General features: G+C 43.0%; 1 protein-coding gene across 2 annotated transcripts; it reads left to right on the top strand.

Annotated features, from left to right (window-relative positions):
• On the top strand, positions 1-27,846 carry LOC138971677 (neuronal acetylcholine receptor subunit alpha-10-like). 2 transcript variants are annotated; one of them, XM_070344451.1, is made up of 8 exons: positions 1-573; positions 1,522-1,664; positions 5,787-5,831; positions 7,684-7,793; positions 22,781-22,900; positions 23,915-24,123; positions 25,034-25,270; positions 25,731-27,846. In XM_070344451.1, the coding sequence occupies exons 1-8, from the start codon at positions 513-515 to the stop codon at positions 26,237-26,239; spliced, it is 1,434 nt and encodes a 477-aa protein (XP_070200552.1). In that variant the 5' UTR covers positions 1-512; the 3' UTR covers positions 26,240-27,846. The 2 variants fall into 2 exon arrangements, with proteins under 2 accessions (XP_070200552.1, XP_070200560.1); XM_070344459.1 differs by having other exon boundaries at positions 2-573; positions 23,915-24,090.
• Positions 27,847-27,929: the final 83 nt, after the last annotated feature.

Genomic DNA, 27,929 nt, shown 5'->3' with positions numbered 1-27,929 from the left:
TAAGCTACGGTAGATTACAATTGTTAAATCTCAAAATTGTAGCTCTTGCAAGAACTTGTTGAAGGATCCAAATGAAAAATGGATGACAAACGGGAGGAGATAAATACACGAAATATTTACTAAAGCTTTACGATTTTGAACGTGATTCCACTGAAAGAAATTCACGAATGAATCACTATCAAAATCAACTAAAATGAAATTTAACCGAACGCCGATAGAAAATTCTTGTTTTATTACACTGCAGGTTCTAATGTTAATTTATTCGTAAGCATACCAAGAGACAGGTAAAAAACAGTAATCACAATATTACGAGTCAGCCTATAATTCTTGCTGTACAAATCACACGGACGAACAGAACCACCGTTAGACCTACAGACTGCATTGCATTACGGCTCAGTGGACAAACCCCCGACGCATTGGTAGACTGTCGCCAGGCCCCCGGCGGTCGTTTTTAAGTGAAGAAACCACCACAGAACAGTTTGACATCAGCAGTTTAAGATTGTCATCTCAACATGTTCTTTTCAAGAAAGGTTTTATTTGATGCTGCTGTTGTGCTACTTTTGACATCCGCAGGTAAGTGATGTTTTTTTCCTCTCCATTTTTGTTTACAAGGAAAGCATTCACGCAGAATAATATATCTAGAGCTGTCTCTCTCTCCCTCTCTCTTTTATTTTTCATGTTTTATATTTTTGATCTTTGATCTTATTGTGAGCACGACGTTTATAAATGGGTTTGCTAGTCGTGCTCTTGTTATTGTGTCCTCGTCAATACGAATCAAACATTGATTGCTTTGGGAGTTTATATTTTCTTGTTCCCATTTTACTTTTATTTCTGTGAGAATATGTTATCAAAGCTACATCATGTCAATCGTTCCACTCCGCTAGACCATTTCCTCCCCCAATCCTTCCGAATGACTAAAACCTCTAATTCAACCGAGGGTTAAAAAAAAGTTTAAAAAGACACAAGATATCTTTTTTGATGAAAACGGTATTTGACAGTAATTAACCACTCAGATCCTGAACGTATTTTCCTTTTCCTTTTCCATGTGTTACTATTTTTCTTTCTTTTCTTTCCAACATTTGTGATGGCACTTGTGTAGTTGTCGATATTTTTGTTTTGATTGTGGAGAAAAAAACCGTGCATGTTGACAAAGGATATTACAAAACATTACATTAGTCGATGAAAACTTTGACATGGACAAATATGTACGTCTTGGTCTTTTCTTACAATTTGTCTTTGAGAGAGAGAGAGAGAGAGAGAGAGAGAGAGAGAGAGAGAGAGAGAGAGAGAGAGGGGCAGACAGACAGACAGACAGAGACAGACAGAGACAGGGAGACAGACGTAGACAGGCAATACAATTTTAGAACGATGTATGATTTCGGACATAACATTACTATTATAATGGATTGCAAACAGATAATCACAGAAAAAGTGCACCTGACACCTAAGTCTATAAAACGTGTCATTTTCTACGGGTCGTCACCGAAGATGTCATTCTAACCTGTCATGCTGATAATCCAGATTTCGGGGCCTGCTCCCCCGAGATGCACGCGCTACATGAGCGGTTGCTAGGCAACTACAGCGTGTACGTGCGCCCCGTGATGACGGAAAAGGATGTGGTGCACATCAACGTCTCCATGTCTCTCCTCTTCGTAATGGACCTGGTCAGTTCAAATATGCGTTCCTTTGTTTTAAAAATTTTATTCAAGTAAATGATATCTACAGTAGTAACGGGAATGAAAAGTCGGGACATGGACTCAAGCAAAAGTTTATTAGTAAAGATTGAACATTGGCTTTCCCTTCCTTGAGCCCTGTGACGTCAGAGTCCGACAAAAAGGTCATATTTAGCCGAGTAGCCGAGACTACATACGACTGCATGTTTGTATGAGTTCAAACGTAAAAAAAAAGAAAGAAAAAAAAAAGGGAATTTTGACCAAAATCGATCGATACATAAATGTTATTTGTGTTTTTGACCAAAATATGACATTTCACATATATATATCTCGACGACAGTCAATGTTCATCTCGACAGCTGGCGCGGTCCTGGAGAAACACAGACTGTCTCCAGTTCTCGATCTGTGTAAAATGTCATATTTTGGTCAAAAATACAAATAACGTATGATTTCACGTGAGTTATGCTTTCCTTTCTGAATATTTCATTTTTACATTTAGTCAAGTTTTGACTAAATGTTTTAACATAGAGGGGGAATCGAGACCGTAGGGTCGTGGTGTATGTGTGTGTGTGTGAGTGTGTGTGTGTGTGTGTGTGTGTGTGTGTGTGTGAGTGTGTGTGTGTGTGTGTGTGTGTGTGTGTCTGTGCGTGTGTGTGTGTAGAGCGATTCAGACCAAACTACTGGACCGATCTTTATGAAATTTGACATGAGAGTTCCTGGGAATGATATCCCCGGATTTGTTTTTCTTTTTTTCGATAAATACTTTTGATGACGTCATATCCGGCTTTTTGTAAAAGTTGAGGCGGCACTGTCACACCCTCATTTTTCAATCAAATTGATTGAAATTTGCAAAGCAATCTTCGACGAAGGCCGGACTTCGGTATTGCATTTCAGCTTGGTGGCTTAAAAATTAATTAATGACTTTGGTCTCTAAAAATCTGAAAATTTTAATAATTTTTTTTTATATAAAACGATCCAAATTTACGTTCATCTTATTCTACATCATTTTCTGATTCCAAAAACATATAAATATGTTATATTTGGATTAAAAACAAGCTCTGAAAATTAAAAATATAAAAATTATTATCAAAATTAAATTTCCGAAATCGATTTAAAAACAATTTCACTTTATTCCTTGTCGGTTCCTGATTCCAAAAACATATAGATATGATATGTTTGGATTAAAAACACGCTCAGAAAGTTTAAACGAAGAGAGGTACAGAAAAGCATGCTATGCAGCACAGCGAAACCACTACCGCGCTGAACAGGCTCGTCAGTTTCACTCCGTTATGCACAAGCGGCGGACTACGGTCATTGTGAAAAAATACAGTGCGTTCAGTTTCATTCTGTGAGTTCGACAGCTTAAACTAAATGTAGTAATTTCGCCTTACGCGACTTGTTCGTTTTGACCATTTAACTCGAGGATCACAAACCCAGTGCCAGACCAACAGAGCTACTACAAGTCGCGTAAGGCGAAATTACTACATTTAGTCAATCTGTCGAACTCACAGAATGAAACTGAACGCACTGCATTTTCTTTAACAAAGACACTACAGCTTCGTCAATTCCCGCGGCAAGCAAATCACTAACACTTATCACGTGGAAAACGCAGTGACATTGACAAGCCAGTATAACGCAGTAGCGTTTGCGCTAAGCAGGAAAGCGCGCTTTTTTGCATTCTTTTTAACGTTTTGAGCTTGTTTTTAATCCAAACTCATAGCATAAATATATATATATGTTTTTGGAATCAGGAAATGATAAAGAATAAGATGAAATTTTAATTTTTAATCGAATTTTGCGATTTTTATGATCAAACTCATTGATTAATTATTAAGCTTCCACGCTGAAATGCAATACCATAGCCCAGGCTTCGTCAAAGATTGATTGACTTAAATGTCAATAAATTTAAGTAAAAAATGACGTCACCACAGTGCGGCATCAACTTTTGCAAAAAAGCCGGATATGACGTCATTAAAAACATTTATCGAAAAAAGGAAAAAAAAAACGTGCGGGGATATCATCTGGGAAAACTTCGATGCAAAGTTTCATAAAGATCAGTTCGGTAGTTTTCCTGGAATTACTGTTCACTCACACACACGTACGTACACACACACACACACACACACACACACACACACACACACACACACACACACACACACACACACACACACACACACACACAGACACACACCACTACCCTCGTCTCGATTCCCCACTTAGTCAACATTTGACTAAATGTAAAAAGGGGGAAAAAAAAGAAGAAAATCTCGAAAATCAGGTTGATTACTTTCAATGTTATTTTGACGTGTCTGCTTGTCATTAAGTTAAACGATAGCTTAGTGATGCAAAGCCGTGCTCAGACACATTCAGGATTGAACTAAATAATTACGTGCGTCTGAAGGGATGGGGGAATGGGGAGACGGGTAAGTGGGGGGGGGGGGGGGGGGGTGGGGGGGGGGGGTGGGGGAGCGGTGGGGAGATGCACACATGAAACATTGTCTAACGCTTTGTCCGTAAACGTTCGGGTGTTTTTTTTTGTTTGTTTGTTTTTTATAAAGGAGAGGATTTTGTGTTAAATTTCGTGTTCGCCCGTTTACTCTTTTATGCAGGTCAAATAACCAAAGGGATTTAATTATGCGAGAAATTAAGTAATTCATCCGAAAGTCGCTTGTCCATTTCAATGCTTGTTATTCTCTCCGATGCCGTCAGAAAGGTTCCGTATAACTCTCGCTTACTCCATTACACATGTCGTTTGCATATAGAGTGCTTACTTGCCTTTGGTTATTTGATCTCTAAACAACGCTCTTCATCATTTCGTTTAAGATTCCTTTTATGCAGCTTAGTAAGCAGATGTTTGAAATAATTGGTGAAGCCGTTTTTGACAAAAACAACATTAACAAGTCGCGTAAGGCGAAATAACAACATTTAGTCAAGCTGTCGAACTAACAGAATGACCCTTGCCAGACAGACAGACAGACACACACACAGACAGACAGACAGACACACACACACACACACACAGACACACATACACCACGACCCTCGTCTCGATTCCCCCTCTATGTTAAAACATTTAGTCAAAACTTAACCAAATGTAAACAAGTCGCGTAAGGCGAAATAACAACATTTAGTCAAGCTGTCGAACTCACAGAATGAAACTGAACGCACTGCTTTTTTCACCAAGACCACATACTCGTAGTTTTGTCAGTCCACCGCTCGTGGCAAAGGCAGTGAAATCGACAAGCCATGCAAATATTAATAGTGCGGTATAGTGGTCGCGCTGAGCAGGATAACACGCTTTTCTGTATGTCTATTCTGTTTAGCTTACTGAGTTTGTTTTTAATCCAAACATATCATATCTATATGTATTTGGAATCAGGGACCGACATGGAATAAGATGAAATTGTTTTTAAATCGATTTCGGACAAATAATGTTAATAATAATTTTCATATTTTTAATTTTCAGAGCTTGTTTGTAATCCAAATATAACATATGTATATGTTTTTGGAATCAGAAAATGACGAAAAAAAAGATGAATTTTTTTTGGATCGTTTGATACAAAAATAATTTTAATGACAAGTTTCCGATTTTTAATGACCAAACTCATTCATTAGTTTTTAAGCCACCAAGCTCAAATGCAATACCAAAGTCCGGCCTTTGTCGAAGATTGCTTTGCCAAAATTTCAATCAATTTGATTGAAAAATGAGGGTGTGACAGTGCCGCCTCAACTTTTACAAAAAGCCGGATATGACGTCATCAAAGGAATTTATCAAAAAATATGAAAAAAACACGTCCGGGGATATCATTCCCAGGAAATCTCATGTCAAATTTCATAAAGATCGGGCCAGTAGTTTAGTCTGAATCGCTCTACACACACACACACGCACAGACAGACAGACAGAAACACAGACAGACACACAGACACAGACACACACACAGACAGACACACACACACACACACACACACACACACACATACACCACGACCCTCGTCTCGATTCCCCCTCTATGTTAAAACATTGAGTCAAAACTTGACTAAAAACACCATTGCACACTAATATCTCGATGTTCACGTGCACAATCTGTGCACTGTCACTGTTGTCCTCAGGATCTGAAGGCACAGACTCTCAAGAGCTCTGGATTCATGGATATTGTAAGTTATATTTGTTTGTCTGTCTGTCTGTCTGTGCGATGGTCTGTGTGTTAGTATTTAGTCTTTCTGTGTATATTGAATTAGTAGGCTAATGCATACTGGGACATAAATGAAACATCAACAGCCTGGCTGCTTCCTGGGCAGTGTAGGAACTGTTTAGTTAAACTGGTAAACATAGTCGTAAGTTACAAACTCATCAAAGCAGAACACACCCACATTCTGGCAAATTTGACGAATCTGCAGAATCTTCTGAATAGGCTGTACCTAAACCTTGACGCACACGCCACGATTCGCTCGAAAGCGCACGACAAATATGGTAAATAATGAAATCAAAGTGAGCGCATGCACTTCAGGGCGCTGCCTCTCTCGGGTGTTGGAATTAAAACTTGAAGTAGTCAGGAAAGACGGGAGCGCCATCTTTGACGTGGCCCCCGGCTAACGTTTATCACGGGAAGTAACTCAGGCCAACAACCCAACTAACCATCCCAAAGAGTGTTCTTTCTTTGCCTATTTAACGACTTTAAATTTAAACTTTTAAAACACTTTCTTAAATTTCAAAGTGAAGGCGTCCTGCGTGGTAGCATAATTTGAAAAGTAAAATCTTTTGGTATAACTTTGGAAGCGATCTGAGGGCCTTTTTTCTCAGGTATTTTTTCTTCTCCTTCTTCGATCGGTCATGGGCTTAGAACCCCACGTTCACTCATGTTTTTAGCACGAGCACAGGCGAAGGTATCGTCCACTGGACTACTACTATCACAGAAAGACTACAAGGTACGTCACTCACCTTCGAGTCTTCTGTGTTCTTGGAGTCGCTTCCTGATGAAAAATATTGTTCAAGACTCTTTGCCTCTTCCTATAGTCTGTGTTACTGTGTAAGGTAAAATAAATACAGTTGAATGATTGTTTGAACTGTATGTACCTTTACTTTTCAGCTTCCGTCCGCTGCAGGTTGTTTTTAACCATCATTTGGACGAATCTTCGTTTGCGAGCCGCTAAGTCCCACCTTGCGTCAAATCATGCAGTCCGCACCGAATATGCATACCAGCGCTCATTGGTCTAAAACATATGTAAATATTGTGCAGGAAAGGGAAGCTACCCACGGGAAAATAATCATCGAATATCCTGTTATTAACCAATGAGCGCTGGAATGCATATTCGGTGCGGACTGCATGATTTGACGCAAGGTGGGACTTAGCGGCTCGCAAACGAAGATCCGTCCAAATGATGGTTAAAAACAACCTGCAGCGGACGGAAGCTGAAAAGTAAAGGTACATACAGTTCAAACAATCATTCAACTGTATTTATTTGACCTTACACAGACTGTAGGAAGAGGCAAACCGTCTTGAACAATATTTTTCTCCAGGAAGCGACTCCAAGAACACAGAAGACTCGAAGGTGAGTGACGTACCTTGTAGTCTTTCTGTGATAGTAGTAGTCCAGTGGACGATACCTTCCGCCTGTGGCACGAGTTGATTTTTACGTGTATGACCGTTTTTACCCCGCCATTCAGGCAGCATCAGCCGATTTCGAGGGAGGCATATGCTGGGTATTTTCGTGTTTCTATAACCCACCGAACTCTGAAATGGATTACATGATCTTTTCCGTGCGCACTTGGTCTTGCGCTTGCGTGTAGGCTACACACGAAGGGGGTTAAGTCACTAGCAGGTATGCACATAAGTTGACCTGGGAGATCGGACAAATCTCCACTCTTAACCCACCAGGCGGCAGCGACCGGGATTCGAACTCACGACCTCCCGATTAGGAGGCCGACGTCTTACCATCACGCCACTGCGCCCGTCTTCTCAGGTATGATCCGTTGAAGGATTTTTGCTAGGTGTGTGTGTGTGTCCAGATGTGGGTGGACCAGTACATGGTGTGGCGGCCTGAAGACTATGCCAACATCACGACAATCCTCCTACCGCAGAGCAGACTGTGGCTGCCTGACCTCGTCTTCTCCAACGAGTAAGTAGCATCCGCACAGGATCTTAAAGGCCCACTCCTTCCCATGAAAACCGTTCGCCTCACTGTCTCAGATCTGGCCAGGCTTTCACATGGTTTAGACCACCCCTCCACTTAGACATTTACCAAAAATCAATTGACACCCTTGCTAGCTTGCTGCGGTGAGTTGGAATTCTTTTTGATGAATTCTTTCTTTCTTTCTTTCTTTGGTGTTTAACGTCGTTTTCAACCATTCAAGGTTATATCGCGACTGGGAAAGGGGGGAGATGGGATAGAGCCACTTGTCAATTGTTTCTTGTTCACAAAAGCACTAATTAAAAATTTGCTCCAGGGGCTTGCAACGTAGTACAATATATTACCTTACTGGGAGAATGCAAGTTTCCAGTACAAAGGACTTAACATTTCTTACATACTGCTTGACTAAAATCTTTACAAAAATTGACTATATTCTATACAAGAAACACTTAACAAGGGTAAAAGGAGAAACAGAATCCGTTAGTCGCCTCTTACGACATGCTGGGGAGCATCGCCGGGTACATTTTTCCCCCTAACCCGCGTTTTTTTTGGGATGAATTAAGTTTTTAAAAAGCCACCAGTGTTTTATTCGAAATAAATAAATTAAATAGGTCCCACTGTGCACAGAGCACCCAGGCTCTCTTCCTTTTTGGTATGTGTGAAGCAATGGTCTTATCCCATGAAAAAGCCTTGCAAGTTCTGAGATGGTGCCTTTAACGTTCAACACATTTAAGGGCGCTGGCACTAACGCTACGAACATTGGCACTAGAGTTTTCTTTTGCAGTAACGCAACAGTAACAGAGGGGGCGCTGTACAGATCACATGTTCGTGATAAAAGTGTCGTATAAACAGTGCTCAGTTTTGGTAAAGAAAAAAGTTTTAACACACGTTTATTTCTATTTTTATCTTGATTTTGAAACATTTTGTTTAATATGTCAACACAACAACATGTATTTCATGGCAACCTACTAGCAAGATAATCTTGCCACCGGCAGTGTTTGTTCATCGTGTTCTCTTTTTTAATAGCCACCGTTAATTCCTCTGCACGCTAATGACACCACACCCACACCCTTCGTCGTTCTAATTGTTTGATGTGGATCAACCGAGTCATTTCGCAAATCGAATAATGCAGCTTACAGTACGGACGTTAAATCACTTGTGGTTAACGCTAACGTAACCGCAAGCCATATCTGACATTTCACAATAAAGCGCGGGCAAAGAGCGAGGGTCGTTGACAACTAATCATACCACGTGCGGACCGTTAACTCGCCTAGTTTTATTGCCTGTGGTAATGGTCTCGCGGCTGGAAGGCCATATATATATATTATAAGCTTTGACTCAGTTGCGTATAACACTTGACTATACCACCACGGTACTATCGATCTTCCTAACGGAGTCCGGCTGAACGCCCCCAGTGTGACTCAACAGCAAGCTACTTGGTATTTCCACCACGTCACGATGTTCGGATTTTTTTTTTAGCGCATTACCCCATCATGTCCTTTTATACTGTCGACCCCCCCTCCCTCCCCCCTCCTTCTTTTAAGACCTCCAAAAATCTAAGAAAATCAGGTCTTAGAAAGGAGGGATCGAGTCTGAAAATTGAGGTTAATCTACAGAGGTTATGAACAACAAATCTGAGTGAAAAAGGTCTTAGAAAGGGAGAGAGTCTTTAATCGGTGGGGTAGGGGGGGGGGGGGGGATAGGTTACTGTAACTGTGGGCATTAGTTTCAAATGGTCAGTCCGGTCGAACATCACCAGAGTTTGCGAAGCAAACACCACTAAGTGACAATTTGCAGTTCAAACATAGTGTGATTAGTGTGACTGCCATCACTTGCCCGACAATGAAATTGTGTTTGGTTTCTCCGGACAACGACCGCGTGACAACAAGCCAGCTTCGTTCTGTCTACAAAGCCACCGTCACTGTGGGCAAAAATGATAAGGCCCGGGACACCGGCGCTCACCTATGTAACTTCAGCAGGACAGACGACGCACTGCCACTGCAGATTACCCCAGCCCGCTGCACGTTGTGTGAAAGGAAAACAGGCCAAGTACTCGTCATAATCCCTACCGCAGCATCAACCCTAGAATAATAATTAATATGCAGTGCGTCGTCTGTGCCGCTGAAACTGCGCAGATATATTCTGCCCTTAACTAATCGTTTACGCTGCAAGCGTTGAGCCCTTTATTCGTGTTTACAGAAAAAAACCCATTCATGTCATCTCGCTTTCGCATTGTCAGGTATAGTTTGATCACACAAGACAACTGATTGACGTCTGTGTTCCTCTTACCTGTTTAAACAGCATTCAACGAGTTTTTTTCTCTCTGCTGATTATCGGCATAATGTACACTACATTGGGTGTGCACGTTAAAGATCCCACGATTGACAAAAGGGTCTTTCCTGGCAAAATTGCTCAGGCACAGTTAATAATTGTCTACCTATACCCGTGTGACTTGGAATAATAGGCCGTGAAAGGTAAATATGCGCCGAAATGGCTGCAATCTACTGGCCGTATAAAATTTCATATCCCATGAGCTGCTTCTTTGTTTCTGTAATGCAACTATGGGTATATATGTTGTATTTTTCGGCTTCAATAAATACATAATGGGCTCAAAACAATATATCATAGTACCGATTCCGGTTTGGCCGAGGAACTATACTTCTGCCTACCCTTGACCCTTCACCGAACATGTTTCAGTGGATTGATGAAGAGCATTGCTCACATATGGCTAAACAAAAGAAAACACAACATGTGAATGTTGATTCAGTAAACAAAGCGTTTATCTTTACACTTTGGGTGCAGGTCGAGTGAAAAAAATAACAAAAGCGAAGAATCAACTGATAGTGACAGCAAACGAACCGCGCTGTTCATTTGAGGTGAAGCTAGAGTAACCTCCCTTCCCCGAACACTGCACCGCTGATCTAAAAATGCACCGCTGATCTAACAAAACAAAAATTAAATGGCACGTTGCACTGACACTAAGTGAATCAACACTATGCAAGACTGAACATGAAGTGGATACTCTTAACTGCACAGCGGGTCGAGTTCTCCAAGCACAGTTTCATCTAACCTTACTGGCGACACACAAAGTTCAGTTTGAACAGAAGCACGATGATCGACAGACAAAACAAGAAGGGCAAAGCCCATACGACTCACATGCTTGACCTTGACCTTTACATGACCTTGACCTTCAGGGTCAAGGAAGGTCAAGGTCAAATAACTAAACCTAGCAATGACATCATACACTAAGAACTGCTTTACACATTTTTCCTACCAAAATACATGTGACCTTGACCCAAGGTCAAGGTCATCCAAGGTCATGCAACACAAAGCTGTTAATTCAAGACATAGGAAGTACAATGGTGCTTATTGGCTCTTTCTACCATGAGATATGGTCACTTTTAGTGGTTCACTACCTTATCTTGGTCACATTTCATAAGGGTCAAAGTGACCTTGACCTTGATCATATGTGACCAAATGTGTCTCATGATGAAAGCATAACATGTGCCCCACATAATTTTTAAGTTTGAAACAGTTATCTTCCATAGTTCAGGGTCAAGGTCACTTCAAAATATGTATACAATCCAAATTTGAAGAGCTCCTGTGACCTTGACCTTGAAGCAAGGTAAACCAAACTGGTATCAAAAGATGGGGCTTACTTTGCCCTATATATCATATATAGGTGAGGTATTCAATCTCAAAAACGTCAGAGAAAATGGGAAAAATGTGAAAAATAGCTGTTTTTTAGACAACATTTATGGCCCCTGCGACCTTGACCTTGAAGCAAGGTCAAGATGCTATGTATGTTTTTTGGGGCCTTGTCATCATACACCATCTTGCCAAATTTGGTACTGATAGACTGAATAGTGTCCAAGAAATATCCAACGTTAAAGTTTTCCGGACGTCCGGACGGACGGACGACTCGGGTGAGTACATAGACTCACTTTTGCTTCGCATGTGAGTCAACCAGTACAATTATAAGGTAAATAAGCTTTCCTTGTGTAGCGAGCAGCGTCTGCAGTTAAAACGCACTCATACAAATATGTCAACAGCACGTATTCTAAATCTACATTGCAACCTTCGGTAAATTCAGTGACACTCAATTAAACAATGATTGAACCATGTAAACAAACAACATGGTTCAAACATTCAATCATGATTCACCCATCTCAGTACACTAGTGCAACAATCTCAGTGCAGAACTCAAGAAGTCTGCAGCAAGCACTTCCATTCCGTTTTTCTTTGTAAGGCCCACTATCCAACTATACAGCATCAATATCTTTTCCACACAAGCAAGCTCCACAGCTACAATCAACAGCAGACAGAGTAAGCTTACCATTATTCAACACAGATTCCCCAACCTCCCAAAAGGTGTGTGTGTGTGTGTGCAAGTTATCATAGTTTCTGAGCGTTCAATGGCACGGGCACTGTCGGTGTTACCCAAAGACAAAGGGGAAGAACCCTAGCTTGACCGGATTACCTTGAAGCTTGATCAGACTTTACATCTGCAGCCAGAACACTGAGACTAACTTCTGCAAAGTTAACAAGAAGGGCAAAGCCCATACGACTCACATGCTTTACACATTTTTCCTACCAAAATACATGTGACCTTGACCCAAGGTCAAGGTCATTCAAGGTCATGCAACACAAAGCTGTTAATTCAAGACATAGGAAGTACAATGGTGCTTATTGGCTCTTTCTACAATGAGATATGGTCACTTTTAGTGGTTCACTACCTTATTTTGGTCACATTTCATAAGGGTCAAAGTGACCTTGACCTTGATCATATGTGACCAAATGTGTCTCATGATGAAAGCATAACATGTGCCCCACATAATTTTTAAGTTTGAAACAGTTATCTTCCATAGTTCAGGGTCAAGGTCACTTCAAAATATGTATACAATCCAACTTTGAAGAGCTCCTGTGACCTTGACCTTGAAGCAAGGTAAACCAAACTGGTATCAAAAGATGGGGCTTACTTTGCCCTATATATCATATATAGGTGAGGTATTGAATCTCAAAAACTTCAGAGAAAATTTGAAAAATAGCTGTTTTTTAGGCAACATTTATGGCCCCTGTGACCTTGACCTTGAAGCAAGGTCAAGATGCTATGTATGTTTTTTGGGGCCTTGTCATCATACACCATCTTGCCAAATTTGGTACTGATAGACTGAATAGTGTCCAAGAAATATCCAACGTTAAAGTTTTCCGGACGGACGGACGGACGGACGGACGGACGACTCGGGTGAGTACATAGACTCACTTTTGCTTCGCATGTGAGTCAAAAATGTAAACACATGATGTATGCTCAGAATCAAATAAGTTGTTTCAGATCTTTTTAATTTGACATCCCACCTAAGCAATTCACTCGCGCGCACGCGCGTGTGTCTGTGTGTGTTTGCGTACGGGTGGGTGTCTGTGTGTGTTCGTGTCTCTCTGTGTGTTCAACAAGCAAAGATGCACTGCGTCAGTAGGGAGATTTAAAAAACGAAACGTCGGGACGTTTCGTTTTGAAGTTGTGGTAAACGTCATCATTTCGGGGGTCTCTCGCTGGAAAGGTGAAGGTCAACTGAAACGGAACGTGGAACGTCAAAACGCAGTCACGTTTTCCACCCCAAAAAAACGAACAATATTTCGTCAACTTTTGTGAGTATTTTTGCACACTAACAGTTTTATTTGTTGGCCATTTTATGCATTGCTAGATTCATCAACCCTTTCACAGTCTTTCAGCGCTGAGAATGTGTTCATTGGAGGTAGACAACTGTTGTGAACTGAAATATTTTGAAGGGTGCTGATCCTGGTACATTTATCCAACTTCATGGTGAGAAAGCAAATGGCGAAGCAGAAGTAGGTCATCGCATCGAATTTTTATTCTGGCTTCGTATGTGATTTTGTATAAACAAAGTCTGTGTGATTTATTTGGACTGAAAATAATCAAAGTATGCCCGATTCTGGACCACCTCCTAGGTTGTTTTTTTTCCATTCTGATCGAGGACAGACGTGACAAGTACAAAACAACCCCTAGTTGGGGAAAGGCTTCTAAATCGGCACAGGCGTGTGCACAGGGCCGTTTTCTGAGAATGGGGAATACTCAGGGTATAATTGCCTACATGGTTCAGTAGAGCTCTTTGCCATAGGCTGTTACCAGTTGTAAAAATTGAGATGCGTGAAATGGATAAAAAAAATAATGAGTTCGAATGAGTAAATCTTGGAATTCAACATGAATGATCTAATTTTTGTGAAATACAATTGATGATGAGCAGGTGCATGAATTGAAAAATGTGAAGCTCTTGTGTGTGCAATGCGAGTATGTCAATCCTTTATTGACTTGTGGAGTTGAAATTATGCCATGCCCAGTTATCCTGCCATGCCCGGCCTTTCATTCCGAAACGAAACGTGAATACATCTAAATCTTGTCTGCGGCCTATGCCGTCTCGTTTCACGTTCCCTTTCGCGGGGTGACTCATTCACCAAACGAAACGAGCTGCAAAACGAAACGTGCTGTCTTTTAAATCTCCCTAGTGTTACGAGTGTACCTTTTTCGTTGGCCGGTTCGCTTCGTCATCCAGCACAGGCTGTTTCATCCATTTTTCGAGCATGTCCAACTATTTTGCTTTACACTGACGTAAGTTCATGGTTATATGAAAGTATCCAAGAGCTCAGCAAACGTGTATTTCATCCTGATGGAGTAAAATCAGTCCAAACGGTATTCAACACGCAGTTTCAAGGAGCGGCCATTACACCGTTTTAGACAGAATTGACGCTACCAGTATGGGTTGATTAACGCAAGCACGATCGAACAAATTAACTCAGAGATATATTTCACGTACATGAAATTACTGGTTAAATCTAAAGAAAGTTATTCAGTAAAATGTTAGTTTATTTTCGTAATTCTACACTCCAACACAAAAATTAAACTAGAATTGGGATCCGAGTTAACCAAACCGGTTTTGGCAATCGTAGCCTGGCACTGTGACCTTGGACGGACTCAGAACCTAAATCGAAACTGTCTTTGATTCAATGAAAACTTTCATTGCGTGTGCTTTCTTTTCTATCTTGAAACTAAAATGCATTCAAAAGCAAATCGAACAGTGGTTTGAATGTAGATTTAACACACATTTACGGATGCACTTGTTTGCACTTTATTTCTTCGGCGACGTGGCTTTAGCATGGGGTAGTGAAGAGGAACACACCTCGCTGGCTCACCTATTTTACACACCACAGATAACTACAGTGCTTTGTTGTGGTCCACGTTGTCTTTGGTGTACGCATGGGATATACAGCTTACAACACTCGTGGTTTTTTTTTATATGGCTTGTATTTCAGTCAAGACCCAGCGGGAATATCATCGGGATCCACTCGCCAGAGGCTCGTTACTATTCATCCGCTGGGTCTTGACTGAAATACAAGTCATATAAAAAACCACTCGTGTTGTAACCTATATGTAGTGTCCTAGGCTTTTGCGCATCTTTGCGCAGGATCTAGATGTACATCCGGGAACTTTACATGCGATGTCTGCACGAGGTCCAACGACTTCACACCACAAATCTGTGCCTTTCTTTGTTTGATATTACACTGTTGAACTGGATCAGCCTCATGTTCACGTGTGCTTGTGCTGCTGTATAAACTCTCTCGCACTCAACACCAACAACATTACACTGGCGACGAGTCATTCCGGCGAGAAAAACAGTGAAAATAGATCGACACACAGGTAAGTGACGTCACGCTGTCATTGTGGTACGCCGAACATTCAGTTACAACGACGAAGCGGCAGTAAATCTAGACTTAAATATTGCTGCACCTGTCGACATGGCTACTGCTCTTCCAACTTTCGACAAGTTTGTTGTCTTTTCATCCTCCACTGAACACACAGTAGGCCAAAGATGGAAGAAATGGCTGAAACGATTCGAAGTGTTGCTCACAGCAATGAACATTACTGATGGTGCCAGAAAGCAAGCTCTACTGCTCCACTATGCTGGGGAGGAAGTCTTTGACATTTTTGAATCATTTTCGGCTGCACAGAAGGGAGAAGATGAGGGCAATGCTGATGATTCATACGCCAAAGTCAAGACATCTCTATCAACCTACTTTGAACCAAAGAAGAATGTTGAGTTTGAGGTTTTCAAATTTCGTCAGATGAAACAAGAACCTGGTGAAACTGTTGACAACTTTTGCACAAGACTCAGACTTCTTGCTGCAACTTGTGACTTCACCAACACAGATCGTGAACTCAAGAGTCAAATCTTGCAAGGCTGCACCTCAACACGCCTGCGCCGCCGAGGTCTGCGAGATGAAATGGAGTTAGAGAATCTTCTCAAGACAGCAAGATCACTTGAAATTTCTGACGTACAAGCAACAGAAATGGAAGCTGACGAGGCTGTGAATGCAGTCTACAGAAACAAGCACCCCCAGCAAGGCGGACGAAGAAGCAACACTCAGAGTCAGCAGCAGCCGTTTCAAGAAAACCGTGGTCAGACATGGTCACACCAACACGGAGGCACAACCAGTTCTCGTCCTTGCGCTTGGTGTGGAGGTCATTGTCGCTCAAGAACGAGCTGCCCCGCTCGCGACAAACAATGCAGATCTTGTTCGAAGATGGGACATTTTGCCAAGGTCTGTCGCTCGAAACCTCAAGGTCGTTCCAACGCATCGCACGACGCTCGCATGATCAACACACGGGCAGATTCACCCAGTCAACATTCGTCAGACTCAGAACGCTCAGAGTCAGAGTATGCCTATGGGGTCTCATCTGTCACTAGCAAGACGCCCAAAGTCAACCTTCAAATGTACGGGGAGTCTGTTCCCTTCTTCATCGACACGGGGGCATCAGTGAACATCCTCGATGACGACGTGTTCCGGAAAATCAATGCCCCAGCACTGAAAATAAAGCCAACCTCCACCAACATCTTTGCCTACGGCTCCAGCCAGCCGCTCAAGGTCAGAGGAACCTTCGAGACGACAGTGTCGTACAAGAAGACCAGGGTCACCACGACCTTCTTTGTTGTTCAGTCAACACCACACGCCAGATGTGGAAATCTTCTCAGCGCAAAGACAGCACAAGAACTTGAACTCCTACACTACACGTTTGCCACATCAACATCAGCACCACCCCAAACGGTCGCTGATCATCTTGTCGAAGACACTCGTCAACTCTTTGAAGGGATGGGGAAGCTGAAAGATGTCAAGGTCAAATTCTACGTAGATGAGTCAGTTCAGCCCACAGCGCAACCTCATCGTCGAATCCCTTTTCACCTGAGGAAGAAAGTTGAAGCTGAACTCAAACGACTCGAGCAGCTTGATGTCATTGAAAAGGTAGACGGCCCAACGCCCTGGGTGTCTCCGATCGTCGTCGCACCGAAGCCGAAGAAGCCAGAAGAGATTCGCATCTGCGTCGACATGCGCCTTCCGAATCAAGCCATCAAGAGAACACGTCACATCATGCCTACGATTGACGACATCTTGTCAAAGCTCAACCAAGCCACTGTCTTCTCCAAGCTTGACCTTAACTCTGGCTATCATCAGTTGGAGTTGGATGAAGAATCGCGCAACATAACAACGTTCTCAACACATGTAGGGCTTCGCCGCTACAAACGCCTGAACTTTGGTGTCACGTCTGCAGCTGAGATTTTCCAAAATCACATCGCTGAACTGCTGACAGACATTTCTGGCTCTCTCAACACATCAGATGACATCCTCATCTACGGCAAGAGCCAAGAAGAACATGATCAAGCGCTGAAACGGGTGTTCGACAGGCTCTTGGAGAAGAATCTCACTTTGAACAAAGGCAAGTGTGAATTCAACAAGGATCAGATTGAGTTCTACGGCTTCATATTCGGCAAGACGGGCGTCTCCCCAGACCCCAAGAAGGTGACAGCGATTCAAAACATGAAGACTCCAACCAACGTCAAAGAAGTCCGGAGCTTCCTCGGTCTCACCAACTACGTCTCACGTTTCATCGCTGACTACGCCAACATCACAAAACCTTTGAGAGATCTGACCAAGAGCAACGTGGAATGGACATGGGGTCCAGACCAAGAAGCCGCCTTCAACCGCCTTAAGACTGAACTAACAGGAGTGAAAACGATGTTCTACTTCAACCCCAACCTTGAAACAGAGGTCCTGGTGGATGCCAGTCCTTTCGGCATCGGAGCTGTTCTTACACAACGCGACAAGCATATGTCACACATCATCTCTTACGCCAGCCGTGCGCTGACAGACGTGGAGTCCAGATATTCTCAAACGGAGCGAGAGGCCCTTGCAGTCGTCTGGGCGTGCGAACACTATCATCTCTACCTCTTCGGTCATCACTTCACAGTGTTGTCAGATCACAAGCCACTAGAGGGAATCTACAACAAGCCCACATCAAGAACCTCGAGTCGCATTGAACGATGGAGTCTTCGACTGCAAGCGTACGACTTCACTCTCAAGTATCGACCTGGGAGTGACAACCCAGCTGACTATCTCAGTCGTCATCCCACTGAAAACGCCAACGCTACTACACGTCATGAGTCTAAAGTAGCAGACGAATATATCAGCTTCCTGTTGAGTCACACTGTCCCCAAGGCCATGACTCTGCAAGAAATCACTGAAGCAACGAAAACTGACCCAACGCTCAAAGCAGTAACTAGAGCTCTCAAGTCCGGACAGTGGTGCACACCGCATGACTTTGACATTGACATCACTTCGTTCAACATCTTCAAGACTGTCCGAGATGAACTTTCCTTCAGTGACGAACACAACGTCCTCCTGCGTTCGAGTAGAATTGTGATCCCTAGAAGCCTACAGTCACGAGCAATCGATATTGCCCACGAAGGCCATCAGGGTATGGTCAAAACGAAGCAGCTCGTACGAGAAAAGGTGTGGTTTCCTCACATCGATCGTCTTGTCGAGACGAAAGTCCAGTCCTGCCTTGCTTGTCTCTCGACAACCCCAGATCACCCCGCAGAACCCCTCAAGATGACCTCCCTTCCAGATCGTCCCTGGTCCGAAGTCAGCATTGATTTTTGTGGACCTTTCCCCTCTGGAGAATACCTCCTTGTTGCTATTGACGCTTATTCCAGGTTTCCAGAGGTTGAAATCCTCACTTCGACCAGCGCCAAGGCTACAGTCCCGAAACTTGATGCAATATTTGCTCGCCACGGCGTCCCAGACATTGTCAAGTCCGACAATGGTCCGCCTTTCAACAGCCATGACTTTGCACAGTTTGCAGACTACTTGGGATTTCAGCATCGCAAAGTTACACCTCTGTGGCCTCAAGCAAACGGAGGTGTTGAACGCTTCATGTCCACCATCAAGAAGACCGTCCAGGCAGCACAAGTGGAGAAGAAAGCCTGGAAGCAGGAACTGTATCGCTTTCTGCATAACTATCGTGCAACTCCCCACAGCACGACTGGGGTGAGCCCCGCTGAAGCGCTCTTCAACAGGAAGATGAAAATCAAGCTGCCTGAAATCAGCAAGAAGACGTCCCCTACAAAGCTTGACAAGAAGATCCGACTTCAGGATGAAGTCAACAAAAAGAAGATGAAGGAATATGCTGATGTGAAGCGCAGAGCTACAGAACCTGACATTCAAGTCGGTGACCCAGTTCTCGTCCGACAGCGCCCAGAAAACAAACTCTGCCCTCACTACTCTCCAACCCCCATGAAAGTAACCTCACGCAAAGGGTCCATGGTCACTGCTGATGGAGGGGGTCGCAAGGTCACACGCAACTCCTCGTTCTTCAAGAAGATCCCGTTGCAAATGCCTCCTCATGCAGAGCCGCCCGAAGTCAGTCCTGATGCAGAGCCGGAAGATGTAGAACCCACTGTGCCACAGTTTGATACCTGCCCACCTGAGTCACCTGAGCCACCGCCTGACTTACCCAGAAGGTCGTCCAGGGTGCGGCGTCTGCCACAGTACTTGCAAGACTATGAATGACCTTTGCGGATTCAATTTTGCGAAATGACTTTTGCTTCATTTGTTAGTTTTAAAATTTAAAGTTTGCATGCGTTTCTTTTATTTTAATTTCACTTCATCCTATCTCACCTAAGTGTCGGTCAGAGATGTATTACTTGTTTTATTTTTCAGCTTTGCTTTCAACGGAGTTTTACAAATGTGTTTTTATTCAGAGGTGAGGAGGGATGTAGTGTCCTAGGCTTTTGCGCATCTTTGCGCAGGATTTAGATGTACATCCGGGAACTTTACATGCGATGTCTGCACGAGGTCCAACGACTTCACACCACAAATCTGTGCCTTTCTTTGTTTGATATTACACTGTTGAACTGGATCAGCCTCATGTTCACGTGTGCTTGTGCTGCTGTATAAACTCTCTCGCACTCAACACCAACAACATTACACTATACATCTCACACGGCATCACTGCAGAGCGCCTAGAACTGTACCCACGGAATATGCGCGAAATAAGACTCATTGATTGATTGATTGATAACGATGTTGAATTGGTTGTTAAAGAGCCCATAATTGGTTTCATTCTAATTCAAGTCCACACACATCAACAAAATCGTCAAAAAGGCAAATTCCACCCTCGGCCTACTTAGAAGAAACCTCCGTTTCTGCCCACAAAGCTGTAGACGTACTGCCTATGTGTCCCTCATCCGCTCAACCCTGGAGTACAGCTGTCTCGGGATCCGTACAAACAAGGCGATATAGACAGCCTGGAAAATGTACAGAAACGAGCAGCCAGATTCATTACCCAAAACTACAGGGACCGAAACCCAGGATGTGTCTCAGAGATGCTCAGCAGACTACAGCTTCCCCCACTCCAGGAACGCCGGAAACAACAGAGACTCACATTTCTGTTCAAAGTGGTCAGAGGGCTGGTCCCCGCAGTACCCCCTGAGAAATTCATCCAGCAACAAAAATCAAAAAGACAAGTGAAACAACGAGTGAACAAAGACTTTACATCATCAGCCACAGTCAGAAATATCACAAGAAACAACAGCCAGTGCTTTACTGTGGAGTGTACTAAAACACCAGTGTACAAGTACTCCTTTTTCACAAGAACAGTTATTGACTGGAACAACCTTGATGACAACACGATCCAGTCGTCAACGGTCAACGAATTCAGAGGAAAACTGCCAACCGCTGACTAAAACACCAAGTGCTCTCCCCAAATTCCGCCAACGTATATTCCCAAGCTTGGGACCTGTTGGCGTAACATATCAAGATCAAGATCAAGATCAAGTCCGGAAAAATAGATTAATATATTCCGACTTCCGGTTGTATCTCGTGACAACATTTTGTTACTCTGCATTTAAGTGTTGACTTCAATCAGATGAGCCTTTGTTTAATCAATATTAATTGTCTTGCTCAATACTGCGACTACAAGTGTTTGGTCCAAAACGAACAAACGCAGAGAGAGAAAAAATATTACACCGGAGGTAAATTAGAAGTAGGAGTTATCCCCGAGTACGCTAGTACAAGGGCTCAGCAGACTTTAAAGGCACAGTGCAGCTCACAGCCTTCGTTTTGCGTTTTTGTTGCAGCTGAGTGCATTTACAGTTCAAAAATCCACATATGGTAGTAAAACAAACCCAAAACTACCCAACGACGACATCTGTGAAGCTCGACAGTTTCTTGTTCACGCGAGTGCATAAATTAACCTAGTTATTACGTGGTGTTTGGTCGGAGTTCGATTCAACTGAGTGATTCCGGCCTCGATTTTGTTTTACACAAACTCATGATGACGTCTGACATAGTTTGCTAGTGACGTGTCTTTTTGTACATGATGTGGTGATCTACCTGATCTAAATTTAGATCCAAAAATAGGTCAAGACCAGCCGGGTCCGAGTACGAAATTAATTCGTAAAAAAATCGCAGTTCTTGACTTTTTGGGTGCAAGTCAATGAAACTTGGTAGTTCTTCTAACGGATAGCTGCCTGAGGTATGACTAAAAGCCCCAGGGGCTCCGTGCACCTGGATTTGACAAGTTCAGTAACTTTAATTGTGTGTCTGTGTGTCTGTCTTTCTCCACTTAACAGCTTATTGCTGGGAAACTACTGGGCGCAGTTCGTTAAAAAGTTGATACACTAACTTGATAATAGGTCCGATTGATCGTATTAAAACTTCATAATGTTACCTGGGACCTAAATGCGAAATAAACCACAAAAACGACTTGGCCGTAGGAGGAGTTCACACCGGCGGGGCAACACGCAGCCATTGACCTGATAGAACAGCCGAACGCGTCACACAAAAATACGTCATGACAAAGTTACACGCAAAGCGAAAGAGACTTTGACGTCATTTACTTTTGTCTGTTCCTAGCTTGTCAGTGAAGACCTGACGTGAGTAAGCTTACCCAAAACGTCTTTGTTCTCTATTCTCATTGCAGCTGTGAAATAATCAATCTTGTGTCTCGGTCGTGTAGGTACAGAGTTTGCTTCTGCAATCATTGTGTTCGTGTTGATGACGGCTTCATAAGACAAAATAACTTCATAAGACAAAATAATCAGCGAATCTATCGCGAGGAAGACGTTTATATACAAAGCACCGAACCCAACCCATTTTTTGTGTGCATTTTTCTGAAGAATAAACTGCATGTGGTTAATTTCATCCGTTTAATGCTTGTCGAAACATAATTATCTGATCACAGATGAGGTCGCAGTTTGTAGGTTGAATCTATGAATCGGCCAGAGATAGATCTGCATTTCTGGTCAGAAACCAACATTCACACCACAGACATTCCAAACATTTATATTTATTGAGCGAGCCAGTCTGAAGAGTACTCGGGTCCAGCGGGAGCGTTTTTTATTTTAAAACCGGCTTCCACTGTATTGGAATACAGTTTTCTTGGTAAATGACTTGAGGGTTCTGAGGGGTCGTCCAAAAACGGGGGTACTTAAGGGGGAAAAAAATGTTGTTTTCTTGATTCAATTGTCCTGGGGTGTCGTCTAAAAACAACAACACCGGGGGTACTTAATTCAAAGAGGATTTTCACTGTGATGGAACTCAGATGCTTTCTTGGTGAATGATTACAGCGTCCTTAGTCTCAACTACTTTGGGAACGACGACACGCTTCTTAACATAAGGCATGACGGGACAGTAACGTGGCAGCCTGACTTCGTCAGAGAGACTGGCTGCAGCGTGGATATTTACAAGTAAGTCCGACACACACAAACGCCCCCTCGCACGCACATACATCATACAGACAGAGAGAAATACATACAGACAGACACAAGCACGCACGCACACATACACACACACACAGTGACACACACATACACACACACACACACATACACACACACACACACACACACACACACACACACACACAAACACGCACACGCACATACACACACCAAACCTATAGCCTTTTATAACTGAATTCGGGGCCGGTAACATTCAAGAATGTGTAATCAATTACTTCTCTGTCAACAGTCCGCCCTGTAGCTATGAATATTCAGTTTACGTAACAAATACATTTTGAATTTCAAAGTACAGATAATCGCTTTTCATCATATTTTGCCTTGATTTCTCCACACTGCCACGGTTCCCTCAGTCTGCAGAGTTGGCATTCTGTCTCAGCTGTCTTGAATATATATGAGACATTATCCTTCAATACAGTTAAACCTGCCTTTGCGACCACCTATCGATAATGATAACTTGCCTATTACGACCACCTCAAACAATCCCCGATGACTTTTCTTCCACATAATTCACCTTTACATTGCGACCACCTGTCTATAACGACCACATTTGATCGGTCCTTTTGGTGGTCGTTTTAGACAGGTTCGACTGTGATTCGCCTTTCAATAGCGACCACCTGTCTATGGCGACCCATTGGTCGGTCCGTTTGATGGTGGTTGTAACAGGTTTGACTGTAATTCACTTTTCCATAGCGATCACCTGTCTACGACGACCACGTTAATTTGGTCGGTACGTTTGGTGGAGTTGTTTTAGACAGGTTCGATTTCACCTTTTCATAGCGACCACCTGCCCATGACGACCCTTTTTGGTCGGTATGTTTAGTGGTAGTTATAAACAGGTTCAACTGTAATTTGCTTTTTTGTGGCGACAACCTGTCTGTATAATGACTTATATTGGTCGGTCCGTTTGGTGTGCGTTTTAGACAAGTTCGACTGTATTTCGCTAAAAATGTCTCGTGCCAGGTACCCGTTTGACACCCAGCAGTGCTCGCTGATCGTCCTGCCTTGGATGACCACCAATCAGTACATGGAGGTCACATTCCTTTACCTGGACACGGGCACCGCAGTGGTCAACGGCGAGTTCCTGCTGACCGGGACACGTATTCTCCAGACACAGTTTGACGTCACTTTCAGTTCCGGTTCGTTGCCCACATCAATCCAATCCGCGTCAGGTCTCTTTTCACAGTACTTTGTAGGCAGTAGCCGCAGTGTGCTTACAGTGGTACCTCTGACAAAAGGATACTCTTCGGATTGGTATTGTTTCATGACCGATCTGTTTTGTTACCTTCGCCAGTCCGGGTTATCGACTACACACGGAAGACATCGTGGGTCCGTGCGGACCCATGCTTCTCAAAAATGCACGCTTTTCCTTCTTTAAAAAACATGGGTTCGCACGGACCCACGATGTTTGTAGTCTAAATTTGACCTTTTTTTTTTAAAAATTACTTCTCGCTGAAATGTTTAGGACATGAGCTTTTTAGGTGCCTGAGGCATTCTTAAAAGCTCATTAAAAATTTCCAACTAATTTAAGAGATATTTGCAATTAAACACCCTTCTGGGTCCACACGGACCCACGACCACCGGCTAAGGTTAAGTACAGAGGGACGTATTTTGAAAGTGTCCCCTGTTGAGCGGTGTCTTCTCTCATCCGGAGGAGCCTCATATCACAGTTGCCACTGTTGTTCATTTGACGTACGTGTTGGTGTCACGCACTTGACTTCTCAACCGCACCGCTTTTCAGGCTAAAGTGCTCAGCTCTCTCTTAGGCACTCAACATCGTAGAAACAAGGAGATAATCGACTTTCAAAGTGTTCATTCATTCATATACAAGAGAACACAAAATTAACTGGGGGGAGGGGGGGGGGGGGGTGGTTAGTTCCCGGCAAATGCACCTTTTTCTTTGAAAGAGAGACCCAAAATAATCCTTTAGAATGCTAAATGTTCACAGCAAATGGGGGGCAAGGTCCCCCAGACCCGCTCCCCCACCTCGCCTGGCCAGCAACGGTACCCCTGCCTCAGCCTTTTGGAAAGCCCCTCCCCCTCATACACTAGCCTGAAATATATTATACCTTCTCTTGGCAGCATATCTCGCCCAAGGCACCTTCACCCTCACCCTGGAACGGCGCTACAGCTTTTACCTGCTCAGCACGGTGCTGCCCCTTGCTGCCTTCTCGCTGTTGTCTCCCCTGGCCCTGCTGGTTCCGGCGGACAGCGGGGAGAAGATAACTCTGTCTGTGACAGTGCTTCTGGCCAACCTGGTCTTCATGGCGTCGCTGTCCGACTCCATGCCCAGAGTGGCTGACTCCGTGTCCGTCTACGGTCAGTGGGGAGGATTTTGTTGGTAATATAAGGTGACCCCCCCCCCCCCCCCCCAAAAAAAAAAAAAAAAAAAATGCAACCCTGAAAAATGCCAATAACTTGCCAACATATGTAGAAGTTATAAGCAATTTTGTTGAGTCACCCTCTACAGACCCGATTGGTATTCCAAGTTCTCGCAAGTTCTCGCAAACCTCACAGCATAGCAAAGCATGCTGTACGGCTATCTCGCAAGAGTTGATAGGGCCGAAGATCGTAGTTCTCGCAACTTTTGAAGCATAACAAAGATCTCAGACCAACTGTACTCTTTACGTGACTTTATATCAACTCTACTTTTTACGTTACTTTCATATTAACTAGACTCTTTACGCTACTTTCAAATCCACTCCACTCTTTACATTACTTTCATATCGACTCTACTCTTTACGCTTCTTTCATATCAACTCCAATCTTTGTGTTTCAGTGCTGTACGCCAGTCTTCAGATCCTTCTCAGTTTCACCGCAGTCATTGTCAATGTGGCTGCTCTCTGCATGTCACGCATGCCCACCAGCACCACCGACAACCACGGCAAAGACAAGTCCCACGAAGCCAAGCAAGGCGACGGAGAAAGCGGCAACTTTCTCAGCAGACAGCTACGCATGTTTTACCTCAGTCTCGTCAGTCCTTCCCCCAAGGATTTCTCTCTTCGGCATCATCCTCAGCTCAGAGAAAAGTCTCCGCAATTCTATAACCAGGACAGCAACGAGGAAAATGAAAGCATCAGCGACATGGAGCCCAGGGTGTTTTATACTCAGAACTCTCGAGGGAGCGTTCTGAAAGCCAGGCCATCTTTGTACCAGGAGGAAGAGCAGAGAGGTGGTGGGGGGCCGACATGCGCTCCCATTGGTCGGAGAGACAGGATCCTTTTTCTCATCATGTTCACCATTGTTTTCCTCGTGAATGTTGTCACTATTCTCGTTCTCGTTCTTTAAGATTTTGAAACATTTTACAGCAGAGAATACGGCTTGGTTTTCTTCTGTGTTCGAGTGTTCACTATTGTTTTTCTCGTCAATGTCGTCATTATTCTTGTTCTCGTTCTTTAAGATTTGGAAACATTTTACAGCGGAGAATACGGCTTGCTTTTCTTCTGTGTTTGAGTGTTCACTATTGTTTTTCTCGTCAATGTCGTCATTATTCTTGTTCTCGTTCTTTAAGATTTGGAAACATTTTACAGCGGAGAATACGGCTTGCTTTTCTTCTGTGTTTGAGTGTTCACTATTGTTTTCCTCGTCAATGTCGTCACTATTCTCATGCTTTAAGATTTTGAAACATTTTACAGCGGAGAATACGGCTTGGTTTTCTTCTGTGTTCGAGTGTTCACTATTGTTTTTCTCGTCAATGTCGTCACTATTCTCGTTCTCGTTCTTTAGGATTTTGAAACATTTTACAGCGGAGAATATGGCTTGGTTTTCTTCTGTGTTCGAGTGTTCATTATTGTTTTTCTCGTCAATGTGGTCACTATTCTCGTTCTCGTTCTTGAAGATTTTGAAACATTTTACAGCGGAGAATACGGCTTGGTTTTCTTCTGTGTTCGAGTGTTCACTATTGTTTTTCTCGTCAATGTGGTCACTATTCTCGTTCTCGTTCTTGAAGATTTTGAAACATTTTACAGCGGAGAATATGGCTTGGTTTTCTTCTGTGTTCGAGTGTTCATTATTGTTTTTCTCGTCAATGTGGTCACTATTCTCGTTCTCGTTCTTGAAGATTTGGAAACATTTTACAGCGGAGAATAAGGCTTGGTTTTCTTCTGTGTTCGAGTGTTCACTATTGTTTTTCTCGTCAATGTCGTCACTATTCTCGTTCTCGTTCTTTAGGATTTTGAAACATTTTACAGCGGAGAATATGGCTTGGTTTTCTTCTGTGTTCGAGTGTTCATTATTGTTTTTCTCGTCAATGTGGTCACTATTCTCGTTCTCGTTCTTGAAGATTTTGAAACATTTTACAGCGGAGAATACGGCTTGGTTTTCTTCTGTGTTCGCGTGTTAACTATTGTTTTCCTCGTCAATGTCGTCACTATTCTCATTCTCGTTCTTTAAGATTTTGAAACATTTTACAACGGAGAATTATATTGCTTGGTTTTCTCCTGTTTTCGTGGGCCAAATATCCCCTTGAACACTCAAATTTTTCAGGTCATGACATGACTTGAACGTGTATGGCAGTGTACTACTCCGCTAAAAAGGCTGCCATATTCCATCTTAGAGCATAATGTGCTTGTTATGTACTGGTTTGCTTTGTCTGTCACATACTTTTTTTATGGTACCCTTCCGATTTTTTTCAGACACATTTCGAGCAGAGGAACTGTGAAACTCTGAAGCACTTTGACCAGAAATGGCTCCCGGTGATATTGTAGAAGCATGTTGCTTTACTTCTGCACAACTACTGTAATTCTCATTGTGATATGTAACTATATTGTTTCATGATTTCTTTTTTATTGTTTCGGATTGTTCATAACCAGAACTGAACTCTAAAAACACCTGGTGATATAAGATGAAATGTGATAATGTAAAACCTAGAAAAGTCCATGAAAAAATAAATGTATGCATTGTAATCTTGATAACTCTCTTATTAACTTACACACACTTTTTTTACTCACTAAATCACTCTCTTTCTTTCCCTCTATCT

This window comes from Littorina saxatilis, linkage group LG1, assembly GCF_037325665.1.
Source record: "Littorina saxatilis isolate snail1 linkage group LG1, US_GU_Lsax_2.0, whole genome shotgun sequence".
Taxonomy (NCBI): Eukaryota; Metazoa; Mollusca; class Gastropoda; order Littorinimorpha; family Littorinidae; genus Littorina; species Littorina saxatilis.
The sequence above is the reverse complement of the archived record's forward strand: the minus strand, read 5'-3'. Positions and strand labels throughout refer to the sequence as shown.

Excerpts from the sequence above, each read along its gene's own strand:
- LOC138971677 (XM_070344451.1), top strand. The coding sequence starts at position 513 with ATGTTCTTTTCAAGAAAGGTTTTATTTGATGCTGCTGTTGTGCTACTT. Across the intron at positions 1,665-5,786 it reads TCCTCTTCGTAATGGACCTG|GATCTGAAGGCACAGACTCT; the intron begins GTCAGTTCAAAT and ends TGTTGTCCTCAG. Across the intron at positions 5,832-7,683 it reads GCTCTGGATTCATGGATATT|ATGTGGGTGGACCAGTACAT; the intron begins GTAAGTTATATT and ends GTGTGTGTCCAG.